This window comes from Vigna angularis, chromosome 4 (genome assembly GCF_016808095.1).
Source record: "Vigna angularis cultivar LongXiaoDou No.4 chromosome 4, ASM1680809v1, whole genome shotgun sequence".
Taxonomy (NCBI): Eukaryota; Viridiplantae; Streptophyta; class Magnoliopsida; order Fabales; family Fabaceae; genus Vigna; species Vigna angularis.
The window spans coordinates 9,739,781-9,760,811 of record NC_068973.1 but is presented as its reverse complement, the minus strand read 5'-3'; the positions used below and the strand labels follow the sequence as shown (position 1 = coordinate 9,760,811).

General features: G+C 32.5%; 1 protein-coding gene across 2 annotated transcripts; it reads left to right on the top strand.

The window, feature by feature from the left end:
• The first annotated feature begins 958 nt into the window (after positions 1 to 958).
• LOC108332169 (uncharacterized) lies at positions 959 to 19,796 on the top strand. 2 transcript variants are annotated; one of them, XM_052877016.1, is made up of 20 exons: positions 959 to 1,299; positions 1,385 to 1,454; positions 2,248 to 2,290; positions 5,527 to 5,604; positions 5,736 to 5,817; positions 5,927 to 6,009; positions 8,043 to 8,100; positions 8,556 to 8,666; positions 11,639 to 11,696; positions 11,890 to 11,986; positions 12,820 to 12,855; positions 14,926 to 15,062; positions 15,238 to 15,308; positions 15,402 to 15,455; positions 16,063 to 16,205; positions 16,923 to 17,063; positions 18,402 to 18,641; positions 18,789 to 18,848; positions 19,099 to 19,386; positions 19,463 to 19,796. In XM_052877016.1, exons 1-20 carry the CDS (start codon positions 1,146 to 1,148, stop codon positions 19,601 to 19,603), a joined length of 2,145 nt encoding a protein of 714 aa, XP_052732976.1. In that variant the 5' UTR covers positions 959 to 1,145; the 3' UTR covers positions 19,604 to 19,796. The 2 variants fall into 2 exon arrangements, with proteins under 2 accessions (XP_052732976.1, XP_017422826.2); XM_017567337.2 differs by having other exon boundaries at positions 960 to 1,299; positions 19,475 to 19,796.
• The last annotated feature ends 1,235 nt before the right edge of the window (positions 19,797 to 21,031 follow it).

Genomic DNA, 21,031 nt, shown 5'->3' with positions numbered 1-21,031 from the left:
TTACTAAGCAAGCACTACTTAGAATTGCATATTTCCTGCCAATTCTTCTTAGAAATTTTTTACGAAGAAAATACCTATTGCTATGAATATTAATTTGCAAAACATTATTACCAATTTTTAAAAAATATATTTTACATAAATTTTTGCCAAATTTACTGTAGTTTTGCTCATTATTTATTTATTTATTTCATTTTATTTTGCAGATTACAAAATTAAAAAGACATTGAAGATTTTTTTTAAGTTTTTCATGCGTATTTCGTTGGGAAAAGAAATTGGCAAATAAACATTATAATATTTTAAAGTTGACAGGAAACCTACAGTATATTTATATGCAGTTTTCTTATAGAAAATAACACCATACTAATATATCTATGGCTATAGAAAACACAAATCAAATACAATAAGTTTGGATTAGTCAATAATTTTTTTATGGGAGAGATTGATTAATTGTAAAGTTAAAGATTTAATAAAATTGTAACTATATATATATATATATATATATCATATATTTTTGTGATTTCAATTTTAATATATTTATAGATAATTTTTTCTAATATGTTCATAAATCTTTCTTTATATTGAAAAGAATATTACAAATGTAGAAGATTTAAAAGAATATCATAAAATTAAATTTTAACCAACGCGTTCATTTAAGGATAAAAAGAAATATAAAGCCAAACTAATATATTATTAAGATTCTGTTTTGATGTACTCAAAATTTTGTATCAAATTTTCCTTTTGGTAATTGTTTATTAATTATTTAATTTTTTAAATTGTATAATTATTTAAAATTTAAGTAATTATATAAAATAAAATGATAAAAAGCATTTATTTTATATATTATTTCTTTTACTAATTATGATAAAAATTATATTTTATTATTATAACAATAAAACGGATACTCATATTTCTACTAGTTATTATAAAGTGAATGGTTGGGATTGAGATTTGTTCTCTTCAAATTTTGAGTGTTTAAACTTTTACAAAAGCTCATAGAACAAATGAGAAATAGATGAAAAGGGAAAGAGAAGACTTGACCAGGGAGCAAGAGTACTACTAGAACCTTAAACGTTCAGAAAAAAAGTTTGTTCATTTAGTACTACTACACAGAGGAACACAGAATCACCGTTCCTGGTTCTGTAACCATGCCAAGGGTTTCGGCCAACCCTTCTTCCTCACGCTTATTCTCCATGGCTTCCACCGTCAGAGCCTACACGCTCCCCATTATTCTCTTCGCCGGAGCCATGTACTACCAGCTCTTCGTTATTCCCAATGCCTTCCCTCGTTCTCATTACGACGGTAATTCCTTTTTATCTATCAATCTATCTATTTATTTATTTTTTGAGAAACTGATTTTTTACTTCTGTTTGTTTGGGTATTGCAGTTTTGCAAATTGAGAGCTATAGTTCTGTTGACAAAGTGAAGGAGGCTTACGAGAACCTTGAATCTAAAATGTAATTCATTCATGTCTCTTTAGATTAGTTTATGGAATGATTTTATTGTATTTTAGCATTTGGCAGTGGTAACTGTGAATATACTCTAAATTTTGCAAATACCTCTTTTTTTTTTTTGCTAAAAGAATTTCAAGAAGCTAAAGTCAAAGTGGTTATTTTCTCAATATAAAGTAACCTAAACGCACAATTGAACATTTGCTATGTGCATGGATTGAATTTGTGATGTGATTTAGGAGTATGCTTTTCCCATCCACAATTTGAAACTCTGATTTATGTGTAAGGACTGTGGATGACCAGATATGGATAAAGTGAATTCTTATTCACTGCCTGATTTATTTTGAACATTTAGTCTTAAAAAGCGTGTATGGTGCAAGATGAAGGGGTAGTTAAATGATTGGTTTCTGCATTTTCTGTTTGAGATGAGTAGTGACTAGGTTAGTCATCAGTGCTCACTCTACTTAGCTTATTTACTGTAGCTTGGTTATTTTATTTTCTTACATTTTCTATTAAGTTTATTTTTAGTCAGGGCACCTTAGATGTGTGTGTACTTTTTTTTTTAAATTGGAGTTTTTATTCTATGTAAAAATTGTTTAATTGCCATAATAGGGTAGTTAGGATTCTTTTAGCAAAATTTCAGATAAAAAATAGTGATTTTGTTTTTTCATGCAGTTTGTTGAATATGTTTTCTGGTCTTAGTTTGTTGAGTTTGCTTAAACTTTTGTGGAGCATTCAGTGTGCCATGTTACCTGACATGCTATTAATAATCTTATGCATTAGTTAAATTGTGTTTCAGGAATTCTGCGGAGGAAGCTTTTGATACTCACGAGTTTTTAAAGGTAATTGAGGGGTCATTTATCAGCTATCTTGTCTATCAGTCAAATTGCTGTATGATGCACAAAATCCTCCTAAGAACAAAATTCTCCTAAGGTGATAGTGACTTTGGTATTATGAGGTGCTCAAATCCCACATCAAGTAATATGGGAGGTTCGGTGGAGTATCAAGTGCTTGGTTCTTCCCCCTTAATAACTAGCTTTTGAGGGTGGATTCTCCAAGTACTTTGTGGTACTCATCAATCATATGGCTTTAAGACCACCCTGATATGATAAGGATCATTGCACTTGGTTTACACTTTGGCCAAATCTAGTTTTAACTTTTATGTTTACTGTGTTGGTTTCATGATTCAATTTGTTTTCTTAGGACCATTTTGATTCCCATTATATAAATTATACTTAATACTTCCAAACAGAGACCGTTGAATTTATTTGAATGAATCCCATCAACATAGTTTTAAGGATACAAATCTTCTTAATCAGAGATCAACATCTACTGCCTTGACGTTGAACTGGACCTGCCTTAATGTGGTTTTTCAAACAGTGTTGGAATGATGTGACTAGAGGAAACTTTGTTTATATACGTGAGTTTCAAATATATAGTTGAAGTATGGTCTTTCTATTGAAGTTAGCCTAGTGGGAATTGGTGCATAGGAAGAACCATGGCTTTTCAGTTAGATTGAATTCTGCATACAAAATTTGATTGTCATTGTTGGTATTGGTATCTGGAGGGAGTTCCCCTGCAGGCAGATGATATTCAGGCCAATGAAGTGTTGAAGTTAGATATCTTATTGTAACTTGTAGTTCAAGTTCGAACACCATTTAGTTTTTCCCTTTTCATGGAGGTTGAACCTTACCATGCTATGTTTTGACAGTCTTACATCGACTAGAGATAAGGCCAATTTAAAATATATAAGTACAAACCTCACCTTACAAGTCGGTTTTGTAGGGTTGTGTTAGACTTAAAGTCCACCACTTCTTAACATGATATCTAGAGCTTAAGGTTCTTTTGAAAAACAAAATTTTCGTCGCCTCTACCACTGCAACCACCGCCATCGTCGTCTGTCGTTAGAGTTCTAGTTTTGACTGACGACCATACGATTTTGATCGTCTTGGCCAGGTGACCACCGTGCCATCAACGACGCATTCATTAGAGCTCCCACGCCCTTATGTGCCTGTTGAAGTTCTTGTTGTGCGTGATGACGAGTCCCAACTCCTCTTCGATAGCTACTACTGTCAAAATGGGCCACCTGGTCACTACGGGTTGGTCACTTAGTAAACAAACCCAACCCAACTCACTTATTAGCGAGTAGAAAAAATTTCAACCCGGTCCAGCCCACCATTGGTTGGTGGGTTAAACGGGTTAGCTCACTGAGTCACTTAATTACAAGTTTTTATTTTTCAATTAAAAAAAATAACAAAAATTTTCTAATTCAAATCTAAACAAAGGGGAAGGGTCTTACATAAGATTTATGATCAATCAAACATAAGATTTTATTCACACAAAGATATCACAAAAATGATAGGATATAATATGATAGGTTATAATGGGTAACATGTGCAGGACAAAGGAAACCGTTTAGGAATTAATTTTTGTTGGGTAGTTGGAAGTGGGTTGTCTTTATAAGAAGGAAGGGGGGTTTGGTAGAAGGGAGCTTTTCGATATTTAGTGTATTGACAGGAGGTTGTTCCTGTGAAGGGAGAGTGCTCCCTTAGGGAAAGATTGTAAGCACTTCATTCTTTGATTACAGAAGCAAAATACATTCATATGCTTTCTTTTGTGTGTGAGTGGGTACTGTGAGGAGTGAAAGATTGGTTTCTTGACAAAAGAAACCTAACAAATTGGTTCGACCTGCCAGATCCTTGGGAGAGGAGCGAGATGGAAGCAAGAATGAATGCGCTGGAAGGAAGGTGTGATACTGTGGAGAGGTGGGCCAGTGAACAAAAAAGGGTGCTAGCAGAATGGAGAAGAAATATCCAAGAAATAAAAGAAATGCTGGAGAAATCCAAGAATCACAGAAAGGGCTCTGAAAGAAGTAAGAAATCTATCAGGAAAGGAAAGAAAGAGGGAGCAACAGGTAGGGATGTTGTGCAAGATAGTATGCTAGATATCAAGAAAACCAAGAAACTTTCAGATAGAGGAGAAAATTCAACCAATGGGGAGAAGACAAGAGAAACGGATAACAGTGCAAAGGACGGGGTTCTCCAAAACTGTGATGGAGATATTGTTGGTGTTGCTGCTCAGGAAGTGGCAAAAGCTGTTCTTTCTGGGAAGGAAAGAGAGATATCAGTGGAGAACACAAAAACTGTGATGGAGACATTGTCGGTGTTGCTGCCCAGGAAGTGGCAAAAGTTGTTGTTTCTGAGAAGGAAAGAGAAAGAGATATCAGTTTCCGTTTCAATATTTTGTAAAATGACTAACCCAACAAAAAATACTAATTAAAAATATGACTTATATAGAGAGATAATTAAGGCAGCCAATTTTTATGATAGTATAAGAGCTTATCTTAGATCGATTATTTGGTCACGTGAATTTGCCACATTCCAAGCTGGTAGTCCTGGGCAAGAGGGGGAGTGTTGCTCCAGATTGTAAAGAAAGCTTGTAAGGAGCAGCCGAAAGTAGAGTGAAACTAAAATTTCTGAAAGGTAAATCTGAAACGTGTCTAAGAAAACATGAAAACATGATGCTAAGTTACACACTCCAATATATAATGTATAATATTACAAAAGTCATATAAGGACCATGGAGAAAGCCCAATTAGTTGAGATTTCGGTATCCTCTCCACAGTTTTGAGTTATTGGTAGGCTCCCCACAGTCAAAAGGGCTAATAATATTGGAGTGCTAGTAACAACTGTGATTCAATAAGTATCTCTTATTAGAAAGAACAATGATGTGAGTTAGGTCCCAAGTCCTAATTCAGAGAAAGACTAAATTCATTTAACTTGTGATATGTAAACTGCATGTGATTATTGGCGTGCAGTGTAATTATTATGCAGAAACTGTTTTGGATATCATTACTCACAAACATGTTATAAAGAAGTGGGTTTGCATTCATGACTTGGGACTGTAGTACTCTTATTTATAAATTGGTATTTCTTTTTTCTACCTTATGCCTTGGTACTTTAACATGGTTTTGAGTATTACTCATGATTTTTGTTTGATTGCTGTTCTCTACCACACTAGCATTGTGGATTTACTATGGTTTTATTTATGTGATTTGAAATGAGAGCATGCTTTACAGATTCGATATGCTTATGAGTTGCTGACAAATCCTTTATGGAAAAGAGACTATGACATATTTGGTATTGATGAACAACTTGTGAGTACTCTCTTTTGCATCCTTTTAAACTTGTGTCTGTTTTTAAGATCTCTCTTGTAAATGTTTGTATCGTCCCTGATTACTATCATCTCCAAGCGGTTTCATTAAATGATATAATTATACAATGGTAGCATATTGTTGAGAGTGCCAGCAAGCATTATGCAGGGAAACATATTTCAGAATTGGACTTCCCTTTACTACAGGCCCAATCTGGTTAGTCAAAACATTCATTAGATGTGATACCTTTTTTTTTTGAAGTTTTCAATGGATGTGTGACATGGAAATTCTTTTATTGATGGATGCAAAAATTTTTACCTCTTAGGATCTGTGGATCATTCTTCTAAAGTCATTACAGCTAGTGACTTCCAGTATATATTTCCAGATGTTAAGCCATGGCTAATGCAGGTACATATGCTGATATATCGTAACAAATGTGATCACCGTTTAACTTTCATGCTAAATTATTCTTGTTATTTTTAATTCATTTTTATTTTGTGTAACTAAATTAACTGTGCTTTACCACTATTGACCTCCATAACTACTGAATGAAATTAAAACTCTTTTCAATTAAATTATATTATATTGAATTGAATAAAAATCTGAGTTTCTGAAACTGTATTGACTATTAAATTTTGTATTTTTTTTTCATGATGCCTTAAATATTGGTTTCTACACTTGTATCGGAGTATTTCACTAATTGATCCTAAAGCTTTGGATCAAATCAATTATCCCTAAAACTTTGAAAGTGAAGCTTAACTTAACTTACAAAACCATGTTTTTAGGAAGAATAATTAACGAGTTAAACAAAAGTAACATAAATCATGTCTCCTTATAAAAGTATTCTTTGCAGCCTCAACAGTCATTTTTCGTATTTCAATCTCAGACACAATGGCATCAACTTTAGCTTCATTGAGTATTCTTTTATCCCCTCATTTTATTATTCTTAAGGATTTCATAAAAAAAGAATCAAGACAGATTCATTTGCATACTTATACTCTTCTTTCTATTTGAAATAATCCCTTAAATGTCTCCCGATTCGTTTTCTAAAATAACTAAAAAAACTTTTTTTCTTTTTTATTCGATTTTAGAATAAAAACTTTTTCATTTTATTAGAATATAGAATATGAAAATATAAAGAATACTTTTTTTTAATATTACGAAAGCGAATTAGCTAAATAGCCACAACCTAGCAAGAACACTGCTTGCATCACTGTTAGGAAGTTAAAAGTATATGAGAGGAGGTACAAAAGAGGAGGGAAGTAAAGGCCAGTATAAATAAACTAATACCGAACGGTAGCCGAGAGGGAAGAGGGAATTAAAGGCCGAACAGTATAAATAAGCTAATACCGAATGGTAGCTGAAAGGGAGGAGGGAAGTAAAGGCCGAATGGTATAAATAAACTAATACCGAACGGTAGCGAGTTAGAAGTAGACTGTTTTACCAGTTAGGAAAGGGTGTGGGAATGAGATACTATAAATAGTTTTTCTGTAATTCTGTTCAGTAGGATATTTCTTTTGAGTATAGACTGGACATATTTTCTTATGGAGGAAGGTAGGCTTCCTTGGGGGAGTGCATACTTGTATTTTTGATACTTTACATAATCAATAATACATACATACATGCTTTCATTTATGTTGTTTGAGTGTTGAAGTGAGAAGAGAGTATAGATTGGGTTACTTTCACAAAGTAACCTAACAAATTTGGTCCGAATGAAGCGCGTGTGAAGAAGAAGAATGAAGGGAAGGGTGATTACGATTGAGTCGACGGTAGAAGAGTTGAAAGTGGAGATGAGAGCGGTAATTTCCCTTGTGTTGAATATACACATATGGTCCTCTATTTATAATAGAAGAAATATGGACTAAGTCCAAAATACAAATAAGAAATAATAACAAACTAACAAAAATAAAAGATAAATATAAAATAAAGATAATATATTTAACAAAATGAACCAAAATGGCATGTCTCATTGAAGTGGCTGCACCTTAATCAAGAGGTGCTAACTCCTCTTCCCTGATTTTAGCACCTTAACCATCCCTTCTTGCACCTTTTGTTGTACTGCTTCAAACATAAGAATTGGGAATGTCATGTGAACTTTCAAGATAACATTTTATTTTTTGATGATATTGGAACATTATTTTGCAAAAAGAAATGTGGTGGTATTTGTGAGACTATAACTATATGTTGGTAAATTATTTGTTTCTCATCGTGTTATTCGACGAAATTGAAAACTAGTCATATTTAATCTCATTTTGTAAATTGGAAAGATATTCATCAGCTTTCTTCATTTTTTAGTAACATGATGCCTCTTGAAAGATATATTTGATCAATCTTTCTTGTAAAGATTGTATATCACCAGTCTTGCCTGCTTCCATAATTTTTATCTAATTGATTCTTTCAAAAAATTAACTTGAATTTGATGTTGGATGTATTTGTATCAGTTGTATTCATCAGGGAGCGAAAATTGTGCTCAATTTTCCAAGTCCTGGAATAAAATTGGTAAGTTATTTAAACTTAATTCTGGGCATAAATTTTTTTCTTTGTGCTCGTGTATATTTCTGTGGAAATGTTACCCTTTACTGATTAATAGCATTTAATTTTCTTGAGTTAGTCACTTAGTCTTTAGGTTTTTGAATGATATTGCTAGAAAACGGAGAGAAATTGTCACAGTAAATTGAAATTATATGAGAAATTTGCAAGCATGTTTCATAGTAAGGAGAGAAAACTTGCAGTTTTAGGTGTATCTTTCCCCATATCCCTGTTTCTCTCTTTCTCTTGGAAGTTTCCACTTAGTCTGTTTTTTTGGACAGTGTTTCCTTCCCTAAACAGTGATAAATTTATGGCACCATTCTTTATATTTTGCATGGATTTAATCTAATTGATATCCAAGCACTTTGTTATTTTAGTCACCAGTTCAAGGACCAGTTTATTCTGATGAATTCCTCTGCTTTTAGCTTCTTTATTAGATGATGTTGCAAACATTGGTGTGGTGGAACTTGGTGAGAAGGAGCTTGCCATATACCTTGCTGATAGAAGATCAACTGGAAAACCTTTTTTTAGAAATGGTATGTGCTGAATACAGTCAAATTTTTGTTTCTGCCCTTTTGTTTATGTGGGATCCCTATAAAAAATGAATGTTCCCTTGTTTAAGTAGTTGTTTTATTTGACCCTTCTGTTATATATTTATAAAACAGTTCAATATAAGGAGCATTCTATACAAAACGTGCAATTATTATTTGTAAATTCACTGTAAAGATTGTTCCATTTTATCCAAATCATACTAGTTCAATGCGTGTTGTTTCCGAGTATATTTCTTTTTGTGTATACTTAATACACACTTGTGTACGAGACTTCTGAGTATTTCTTTATAACAATCGAGTTGCATCTATCCATGAATACCTGTGATAAAACAAATTTATTATTGGTGGTTTCCTTCTATGTTGATTAAATATAAATACAAGATGACGACTGTTATGTATCTGAGTAGAGAACGTAACAAGAACACTTCCTCACACACTCTCACAGATAATGAACACAAGATAATTGCTGAATAAACCTCTTTTATTGAAGAAATAAATGAATCAAAGAAAATAAACAATAACTGAGAGCATAATCTCCTTCAGTCACTTGAGAGCATAACTTCTCTTACAAAACTCACAAATCAAAAGCATACCTTTAACCCTAAGCTTCCCCTTTATTTATACTAATTAATTCTCTCCCAAAAAGGTATTGAATAATAGAAAATAACCCTATTTATTATAATTACCTGATATGAATATCTTTAGCCTTATTTACTATATTTAACTTATACGTAATAATATACTGAGATATGACTTTATTACTCTAATTATCCTTTGCTGAATATCTTCTCTGAATATCTCTCTTGTTACTTTAATTAATTTCCCGTCCATCCTAACTGGCAGTTAGGATGCTTCCTTGCTCCTTCCAACCGTTCGGCCATCTTGCTCCCCCCTTTCTACCGTTTGGTCAGCTTGCTCCCTTCCTTCTACCGTTCGGTCAGATCTCTCTCCACCTTCTACCATCTGGCCAGCTCGCTCCCTGTTGTTAACCGTTTGACCATCTTGCTCCTCCCTTTCTACCGTTCGGCCCCTGTTCTCTACCGTTCGGTTCCCTTCTCTTTCTCTCCTATACCTCTTTCTCTCCTATACCTCCTTCTCTCATATACTTGCCAGCCCCTAATAACGACCTTATAATAAAATTAAAATAATAGTATACTTTTTAGACAGAAAGCTGTGACTGGCCTAGATTTTTTGTGTAATGGGAGAAAAACATAGTTACATAGATGATATTCCCTAAGGTACCACACATCTATATTTGGCTTCTCAATAACAGCAAATTTAATAGAGAACTAACTCTTCAGAATGTACATCATCCATTCAATTTCAATATAATTTTCTTTCAATATGGTATTAGAGCATAGTGATCCATGGCCTAAAAGCATATTCCACCACATTACCCTCTGCTACCTGCAGTGACTTAGACAATGTGGTTGCAAACTCAGAACTGCAAATAGCAGTGGTTCTGTCATATCTATTCTGCTAGCTCCAATCACGTTTTCTCATAATACTTAAGGGAAACGTGATGACAAAAATTCTTTGCTATGGTGTCAACAATTTAAGCACATAGGTTGCATAATTTAGTTCGACTCTGAAAATTCCTCTTTATTTTCTTTCTGAACAAGATCTTTACTTAATTATGTGACTCCAAATTATCTTGTTTGGAAACAACAAGATCAAATGTTTAGTCTGGTTACAATCGTCTCCTTCTAGTCCCATTCTTGCTCTCTTTATTCTTGCCTATGAACTGCAACAGCATAATTATAGGAAGATAACTATTTCAGACGAAACATTTTCTCCATCAATAAATGTTGGCAAAACACCTATGCATTCTCAGTCAAACTTCAATGATGATTCGGTTCAACTTGATAGCAATGTTATTGAAAAATGGCCATGGTGGAAAGCAGTGGTGATATTTTTCTGCTTGCTACAACATAGACCTGAAATATGTTGGAAAATAAATAATTATTTTATTAATAACAACCACACCAGATACATTCTCATAGTGCCTATTTGTAATATCAAAACCTTTGAGAAGAGAAAATAAAATTATGCTGAAATGAATAAGATTCTGAAGATATTTTTTCCTAATTACTTCGAAGATATTGAGAATATATTTTATCATAATAATATACTATTTACAACACTTCCCCTCAAGTTAGTAAATAAATATTAATCATTCTCAATTTGTTAATAAAATCCTCAAATCTACCTTGAGGAAGTCCTTTATTGGAAATGCCTACTGTTTGAAATTCTTTAAGATACAAGAGAGTAGTCATTCCTGAGGCATGTAGCAGTTAATATAGCTTCTGCCCAATAGGATTTGGGAACACACATTTGGAACAGGCAAGCTCTAGCTACTTCAAGAAGATGATGCTTTTCTCTTTCTGCAACTCTGTTTTGTCGTGGAGTCTTACACTTATAATTTCTTAAACAATACCATTATGAGACAATTTTGGAGAATTCTTGGTTTACATATTCAGTATGCCTAATTTTTTTATGTTTTTCCCAAATTTATTTTGGACAAGATGGAAAAAAGTAACAAAAAATTGAAAAACCTCAGATTTACTTTTCATAATATGTCTGTGTGACATGAGTACAATAATCAATAGAAGTAACAAACTGTTGCTCTAAAAAAAATTCTATAATAGGGCCCCAAACATCAAAGTGAATCAAGTCAAATGGGAAATTACTCTTTTTACTTGAGATGGAATAATATACATGATGATACTTTGACAGTTGACAAATATTACGTTTGAAAGACTCAACTGTCTCTTTGGTGAACAAATGAGGGACCAAGGATTTTATAATGTTGAAGAGGGGATATTATAGATTGCCATTACTTCTAATTTCTACTTGACTTACAAATGCCTGTTTGTGTCTTCAATTTGTCTGTTTTAAGTTTTCGATGATAAAGATAGCATTTGCCTTGTCTTGATGTATTGAAAAAAATTGTCCAGGTGTTCCATCTCTTGTTGCCATTCCTGCAGGATGTCGATCTCCTAAATGTATTAGGAGGTGAGTTGTATTATTTAACCAAGGGTTCATTTGAGATTAGACAATAGGAGTTTCGATTTTTTTAAACTTTACTAACATGTTAGTTCACATTTGGATAAGTAGGTCAATACTCATTATTATATCATGTTTGTAGTCTACTTGCACTAGTTATTTCTACTAAATGGAGTTACTATAAATTATTTTCTTGTGTCAGGTTTAATAGTGAGCTTACTGTTGATAAGGTCACAGATTGGTTTGCAACAACTATACTGGGTTTACCTCAAATTAACTACTACTCAAGGGAAACTCTGGTATTTTGTCTAAACGTGTTAAAAATATGATTTAATTATGTTAGAAATACGAATTGATTATATCAAATATATATGATATTATTTGATAGGAAAATATCTTATCAAATATTTCCCATTACTTGGTATAGCTTTCTTCCGTATTATTGTATTTCTACTTCATTATCAAATATTTCCCATTACTTGGTAATGCATTCATGGTATGGCTGGGGTTTTTTTGGTTGGTATAGCTCTGTGCCTTCCTCAATCCTAAATAAACATGAAAGTGTTTCTCCTTCTTTCATCTGGCCTTTCTTAAACTTCATTACCAAATTATCATCATTAAACAATCACATATGTCCATGCCATAAAAGTTTAGCATTGTTTTATGTTAGAAGTTGACTGCCTAAAACAACCTCCACTTATATCTAGGCTCAGAATATGCTTTGTCAATATTTGAAACAATACATAGAAAAGGGTGGAGTTTATGAAATGATACCTGATTAACCAAAAACAAAGTGAATAAGTGATAACCAAATACATGATAATATTTTTTTATTTGGTCTATAGCTTATAGAAATAGGTATATCATTGAATATTGACCAATTCAGTTATTATTCTTAGAAAGGGTCCTTTTAAAATAATGATTTTTTTTTTTTTTGCAATAAGGACAACTGAACAAAGATTTTAAACAAGTTCATGGCATATCTAATGAATTTGAAAACTAACTCCTATTGGGTTATCTTGCTTTCATTGTTATTGTCCAACTAACTTGATTTGCTTTTGGAATATAAGTTATCTATTGAGAGTTTTAATGGTTACTAAGGGTATTTGGAATGCCACTTCCAAAATTTCAGGTACCAAATTTTCTTGGTAAAACTAGCCATCATAAGGTACAAATACATTGCTCTTCTTTTATCTACATATTTTTCTCTCTGATTTCTTAGCTTAAATATCGTTCTTATATTTTCCACCTACTAGTAAACTTCTGGACTTTCATTTCACATTTTTATTGAATAAAGTTTAATTTTTATTTAAGTTGCTAATTGTTTGAGGAAAATTATATTTTAGGAATGTTTGCTGAAAATATTTCAAATTACGGAAGATGAGGGCAGTTAATAAATTAAAAAATATTGTTCATTAATTCAAAATATATGCCAAACACTTCATAACACAGTTTTCATATTATTGTGTGGACCTTGTACTGAATTTCTGGAGTAACTGATTGAGGTTAATGAGAAGTCAATTTTATCCAATGTAACACTAGGTTACAAATGGCTGTAATGTATCTGTAAACTGTTGCTCAGTTTCCTTGCTTAGTAATTTGTAACCTGTACATTTGCAATAGCTTAAAAATATGGCCTGAAAAATAGTGACCAGTCAATCTTTTTTTAAAGAAAATGGTAAACTACTATTGTCCAGTGGTGTAATATTCTTTTTGAGCATGTCATTGGAAACACATTAACCACTTTTCTTCTGTATCTTAAGTTTTCTGCCCTAATTCTTGCCAATGAGCGACAACTACTGTTACTCACTACCATGTTTTGTCTTGTGGCAGCACTAATGCATTTAATAAATCAGTCTTCTTCCATAATATGCGTAAACAATACTTTTTGAGTCATGAATTTTGACATTCAGTTTGTGCTTGGTTGACCAGAAAATATGCTGGTAGAAAATGGTGCTATGAAAGGTTTGAAATAACTATTACTTATGTTTGGTTTTGATTAATCTTGGAGAAGAAAAATCCTTTTGGTTTCAAAGGCTCCATCTTTTACTCGTTATACAACTTTTGTCCTCCTTTGCAATTAGCTTGTAGATGTTGAAAAAATAATTTTCCACCTCTGGGCCAAGTTTCAAGGTTAAGGAAAATTGGAAAGTTAATTTTTCTTATCCACTCCATCTTTCATCCAATTATGAGCTACGCTTTAAACCTTGATAAGAGAATAAGAAATGAAAATATCATTGGAGGGAGAGGACGGTGTTACGTTGTTGGATTCATGGATAAAGAAAAGGAAAGATAAAAAACAAAAAAAAAAACTTTCTTCTTTGTCTTTTATTTAATAGTTTTTCCCTTTTATAAGGCCTTGCATACACTATAGGTAAAGGTGTCTTGTAGTGACACTTATCTCTAACCTAACAGAAATATTCTTTTAGGACAGAGGAATACAGTTGCCATATAAACTAGTCAACCCTACAAAATATAATCCTAAATCTGATGGGCTTGGTGATGATGTGTGTGGGCCTAGATGGGGGGTGTTGGTATCAGACGGTGTGAAGCTTTGAGGAAAAGGAGGGACCAAGAAAAAAATGGAAGATGAAGTCAAAATAAATGAAATCAGTTGGGATGAGGTTTGTCATGCAAAAATTCTTCCAAAAGGAAGCTGAATAGCTCATAATTTTGGGAGATCTGTGCATTGGGTCCCTGATCTTCTGGTGACCAAATTCTACTTCATTCTGTTTTTTCCTAGTGTCCAATGTGGATTTGGTGTGGGATACAATTTCCGTTCTGAAGTATGAATATTGTTGCAAAATTTGAGTTGAAGAGATAAACAACATGATCAAGAGGATGGACAACAGTAAAATTGTTGGTCTTGATGGTACCCCTATTAAAGTTTTGAAATTTGTAAGAGAATAATGTATCTTTTAATTCAATAAGCATTTAACGGGATCTTGAGATCTAAGACAATGCTAGGTGAGTGGAGGAGGAATCCTTTAGTACTTATATACAAGAACAAAAGAGACACTTACAATATTTAAACTCAAAGGTTCAATCTATTTTGGAGAAATAGTAATTCACTTTTGTCATCTTTATGGTAGTCTTGCTAGACAAAGAACAATTATTTCCTGGAAATAATATATTTCCTAACACCCACTTAATCTTGTTTGGATGCCCTCTGATTGAGTAGATCTACACTTGAATTTATCTGTTTTAAGGTTTACTTGCTGTGGATCATCCCATATAGGTAAAAGTCCTCTTTTTCTCAACATTTGGTGAGCGAGCTGCCCCATTTATACGACAAGCAGCTAAAGACTATTGGGCTTTTTCTTCATTTGCATTCATTCTCTGGCGGGAAGAGGAATCTTCCTATTGGTTGGGAGCGTAAGTGACAATTTTCAGAAAACATGAATCAGGAAAACAATATTCTGCATTCCATTTTCTGTACAGAAGAGGATGGTGCTATGAATATTGTTATATTTGCCAGCCTATTGGTTCATTGCTTGATCTGGCATTGAAGTGTTGAATTTATTTTGTTTTATCTGTTTTCAAATTTCAGATTTGGGGTAGAATCTGCACCTGCTATTGTATTTCTTAAAGACCCTGGTGTCAAACCTGTGGTTCACCATGGTTCGTTTCATCTTTCATCATATTACCCCATCACTATACGAATATACTTTTGCTCTTCAAATCTACTGACTATCTATGCATTGTGTATTGCAGGTTCTGTCAACAATTCAATTTTTTTGAACTTGATGGAAAATAATAAGCAGCAAGGTACATGTTTGATAGCTATAATTTTTCGGAAACGAAAAATTACATACCTATAATTTGTAAAGGTAGGTTGGGAAAATTGGGTGGAGAATCTGCATGTGGGATTAGTGCACTAACTTCAATTGACAGTTGAAAGATCTAGTCCTGAAATAGATGGCATTAACTTCTACTTAGATTGGAATAAACCTTACGTTTTCAGAAAACAAATATGATAGTTGACTCCTGTATGACAATACATTCTAAAACTTTAGTATCAAGTTCGTTCATCTGAAGAGAAATGAAAACAAAAACTGGGATGTCCAATATCATGTAGGCTATGAATTTTGACTAATTTTTGTCCTCCACACATGTTGCAAGGACCACAATATTAACCCAAAACTGTTTGTCTGTTTGCATACTATGTGCCTTTGGCCTTTTTCTTGTCAATTTCTTGTGACTAGGTACTAGCTAGTGATGACTACTTTTATCTGCGTATAACAACAAATACTCCTTGAATGTATATATAAATTACTTTGATCATCTGATGCATATCTTATTCTATTCAAGACATTATTAATATTAACTTTTGTTTATATAATGGTAAATTTTTGTTCACCCTGTTTGCTTCCAGAGCTTCGACAACTAAGGAGTATGACATCAATGGAGCTAGGTTGTGATCCTCATGGCTATTCTCGTGCTGGTTATGATACAATGATATGGTATTGTGCTATTGTGGTTGGAAGGCCAAGTCTGGAGCTGAACAGAATGCGTGAAGTATGTCTTCTTAGTCTCGGTTTTGGGCATAATTTGTTTATATTGAGAATTATGCTAATTTTAGTTCCTTATAAAAGTCAAATCACTGTTATCATGATTGATACTTTGGGTTTTGATAGGTTCTTAGTAAAGTAAACTTGAGGCTCTATTCTACTTTTGGAAATATATGCATAATCTTTAGAAAATGGGGTTTTTACTCTGTTTTTTGCATTTTTATTTTGGGTAAATAGCCGGTTCGAAACAAGTATTGCTATATTTTGTTTTTAGTACAAACACTTTAATTCCATTAATATTGGTTGAACTCTGTAAATAGTTAAGGTAAGTCAACACGAATGGTCTTTAGTAATTGTCACTTGTGTTTATTAAAAGTAAAATTAATGTTGACATGCAATTAACTTTGAAGAAACCACTAAGGATTAAATTTGCAAAGCAAAACAAAAGGCAAAGAGTCCTTCGAGTTTAATTACATATTAACCTTCTTTTTTCTTTTAATAAACACAAACCAATTACTAAAGACCAAACACGTATTCAATTACTTCAACCATAAACAGAGTTTAAATAAAAATTAATGAATTAAAGTTTTTGTATTAAGATTGTAATTAATTTTTCTTGCTGTACTAAAAACAAAATATGTCAATACTTATTATGCTGAACCGACTATTTACCCTTTATTTTTTACAGCTTTAAATTTGGTAGAGTTGTAATTCTGTTCCATAGACTATGTACAGGGTCCAGGAAACATTTTCTAAGTACAGCCAAGTGGATGCCTCATCTGAAAATCAATCCTTAGCTTCAGCTGTGGATGCATTTAAGAGAAGGCGATTGACATTTGCTTGGCTTGATGGTGAAAAGCAAAAGGTATTTTTTTTTCTTTCATTTGAATGATTTACGTTTTAGCTTGTTTTTCTAAATAAATTACCCTTCTTTTCTATCAGAGTAAATTTCATAATGCTGATGCTTGGCATCAGTGATTGAATTAACAGAACGTATTAGAGAACTTTTTTAAGAATGCCATTTTCATTTGACAATGACCCATGGGCATCAAAGCAAAAGTTATTCTAAATTGCTTCCCTGACAGCATATAATCTGCAAGATGATGGCGGTATAATACGTCACTTTGATGAACTAGTCACCTGACCTAATTTCACTCCTAATTCATTAGAATGCTTTATTATGCATATCCATCCAGATTTTACCACGATATAATGTTCAATTTTACATATTCATCCAGGTGTTACTTATCATTTTAGGATGATGTACTTGTTTTGTTAAATATAAAACGTATTATTTTGTGCTATTATATATGCACAGAGATGGTTTTGTTCACTAGCCTACAGTGGCTTGGAGCCTTGATTATCCCCTTTTTACTGGAAATTATGGAAATAGGGGCATTTGAAAAAGCATAGGTTTTCATATTCATTTTAGATAATGTAAAAGGGTTCACATTACAGTTATGTTTCACTTGCCTATCATTTCTACTCATTTATTTTGTGTTGCTTTGGCCCACATCCCATTGCATTCATGCCAACACAACATTTGGAACTTGACCTTTTCTTTGGGTTGAGAATCAATTTTGATTATTGTTTACTTATTGTATAACAGATATGGAACAAATATAATCAATTGTATTTATCATTTTCAGACAATATAATAAAGTCAACACCAAGTATCTGAGACACAGTACTTTCTAAACGTCCTCTATTCTTCTCTTTCAACGTGGTGTATGCCAGATTTTTCTTTTGTTTTCACAGTTTCATATACAAATATTTGAAATGAAAAACATTGAAAACGAGATTTTTCATGTCTTTTTAATTGTCTCTTGAACAGCAAATGAGAGCAAAATCATTTTTTGAACTAAACACGCCCCTAATTCTAATGTTCTTATTCATGTTATTGACAATATTTGCTTAATATCTTTTTATAAATTGGTTTTTAAAAAATTCAGATTTTAGAAATATCTTTTACATAAAGATAAAAATATATTTATTTATTATTTAGATTTAGGAAGATAAGATTGAGGTTTTTTTTAATATTTGAGTCATTTCTTTAAAAATATCTTTTATGTTTTCAAAATCCGAAATCCTAAAATAAGTGAGTCATTTCTTTAAGTTTTTCTGTTGTATTTTGAATTGAAAATACTTTTACATCATCTTTGCTACTATTTACCTGAATTATTTACCTGAATTGATTGTGTAGGATTACTGCCAATTTTACCTTGGTCAAGCGGGTACCGATCACACTTGTGGGCAACGACGGAGTGCGACTGATATTCCTAGGTTGTTTGTCATTCGTTACCTGAGGAATAATAGTGCTGTTGATTTGAGAACAGAACAAAAATCCAAGTGGAAATCATCACTGGTCCAAGATCTAATTAGTGATTCTGATCTTGCAGGCCAGTTTGTCGCTGGGTACAAGGGCGAAGATGATGTTTCACAGGTTTGCCATTTTGCAATAAAAGATTCACAATGACAAATTGCTTTTACATTTCTTTTATAACTTAATGTATTTTCATTTTAAGAACTAATGATGTACAATGACGTAGATGCACAGTTCTTTTAAGATATTTTCTATTTTCATTTGCAGATAACCCACTGGCTTGCAAACATTATTTCTGATGGTGACTCTAGAGACTTACCATTCTTTGTAAGTTTTATCAACTTTTGAATAGGTTTTGTAGGGAAGCCTTATTGTATGTGACACATTCAATGTTGAATAAATAACCTTGGCCCTCACTCGGGTATTTAATTTCTGTCTACCGGTTTTCTCTAAATGTTACATTCATTTGTGTGGTCATGATTTCACAATTGCCCAGGTTAATATTTTAAATGTGAGGTTGTTGATGGGATTAATCTTGTAGTTTACTGATTAAGAAAATACCATCTCCTCGTTGCAGACGCTACGAACTCCTGAGCTTGTCCCGGATGACACAGAACCTATTTGGTCCGTAGCAGCACAAAATATTCCTCTGAAAAATCTGAAGCAGAGTATTCTTGGTAGTCTTAGTGGACTCTCTATATACCGTGAGGATCCTAGAGTTGGTCCGTTTTTGCTTTTGGGTGCATTAATTTCTTTGGGAACTATATGGCTGCGTAGGAGCCAACAAGTTCATCCTTCTGTACCAAATCAATCTAGTTCCAATCAGCCATCTGAATCAAATCAACCAAGTCAACCCAGTTCCAAGGTAAATTTTGCCCTGATATGTTATCTTGCATTCTTTTCAAACTGTAGGAATTACTTGTATATTTTCATTCTGACAGATGTCTTCACAGGATGAAAAGGAACAAATACCAAGAAACCGGGTCAGGAGTCGGTCAAATAAAAAACCACCCCCTTCTATGACTGATTTTGAACCATCGAATTCTTACCAGGTTCCACTATCGGATTCTGACTCTGAGTAATTTCAGTTTGGTTGCTCCATGAAGGAAAGGAAAATACAAAATGTTACATGGTCTGAAGGTGGAATTCTTGGTTTGGAGCAAGACAATTGCTTACTTTCAAAATATAATTGATTAATTAAAGATTTTTTAATTGTTTGTGCGGATAATTAGTTACTACTTGAAATAATTTATTAACTATTTTTAACTTGTCTCATTAATGTTTGTTGTGTGGGTTAATGTTTATGGTAGAGTGTATTTAACCAAATTGAATTTTCAAGAGTGGTGAAGCAATCCATCAACCAAATTGAATTTAGAAGACATGCCACAATAATCACTCAAAAGTTGTAAGTTTCAGAAAGAATGTGTGTGTACGTTTTATTTTAGTTTCTATGTTTCAGAAAATGTCCTATCTAGACACTTACACTATCAACATTATGTTCATTCCAAACATGACTGATGACATCAACATCAACAATAACAAGTATCACTTAAAAACTTACTTTGTAAATTTGTGACTAAATATTGTTACTCTCTATGAGACAAAATGCGCGACTTTATACAGCTGAAAACTCACTCAAATGTGAAAGATTGGAAATGAAACAGAGTCAGAAACCAAAGTGTATAGGAAGTTAGGAGCACGAAGAGTAGAGTTGAAAAGTTTAACTAGACTGCCGCGTCATTTTATGAAATGAGAGTAGGAGAAAACGTAGTTAAAACTTACTTTTTTTTTTAATTTGAAACTAAATATTGCCGGTCTCTAAAATTTAAATAAAATTTTATTTTTAATTCCATATTTTGAATTCCTCAAATTGAAAACTGTTTTTCTAATATTCTAAATTCAAAATATCTTTTACTCCACAAATTTAAAAACGGTTTTTAATTTTTTTTCTCATTGGGAAATAAATAATTTTGATTTCCAAATTTGATGTTATTGAAAATTTATTGATGTAATTATCATTTATTTAATTTGTGAAAAAACCATTTAATAGTATTTGAAGCATCTTTCTTATTTCTAGCTATCCCTTTGCTTATAATATTGGCTCGTATGATTGCTACGACAACTGTAATAATATCTTCCTTTCTTATACTTTTCTTGTTTTTTCTCATGATGGCATGAATAAAGTTTTGACTTTTATGTTTTGATTTTGGAAAGTATAGTTATTTTTATTAATTAAAATTTCGTGCAGCCCCTCTCTCCATCTTCTTTTTCTTTTCTTTCCTTCGTTTCTCTTTCTTACGTGTCTAGAACTTTTTCCTATCTCAATTTTCACTTCTAATTTTTTATCTTTCTTAAAATTAAATTACACCCAAAAAAAAAATTAAAGAGCTAAATAATATTTTAGATCGATTGAATTTTGAATTAAAATAGGTTTAATTTCTACCATTTTTTGAATCAATTCATTTTCCACTTAATATGTAGTCTTTTTTTTTGGTAACATTCTGTTTTTC

Excerpts from the sequence above, each read along its gene's own strand:
- LOC108332169 (XM_052877016.1), top strand. The coding sequence starts at position 1,146 with ATGCCAAGGGTTTCGGCCAACCCTTCTTCCTCACGCTTATTCTCCATG. Across the intron at positions 11,697-11,889 it reads TCTCCTAAATGTATTAGGAG|GTTTAATAGTGAGCTTACTG; the intron begins GTGAGTTGTATT and ends TTCTTGTGTCAG. Across the intron at positions 18,849-19,098 it reads CTAGAGACTTACCATTCTTT|ACGCTACGAACTCCTGAGCT; the intron begins GTAAGTTTTATC and ends TCCTCGTTGCAG.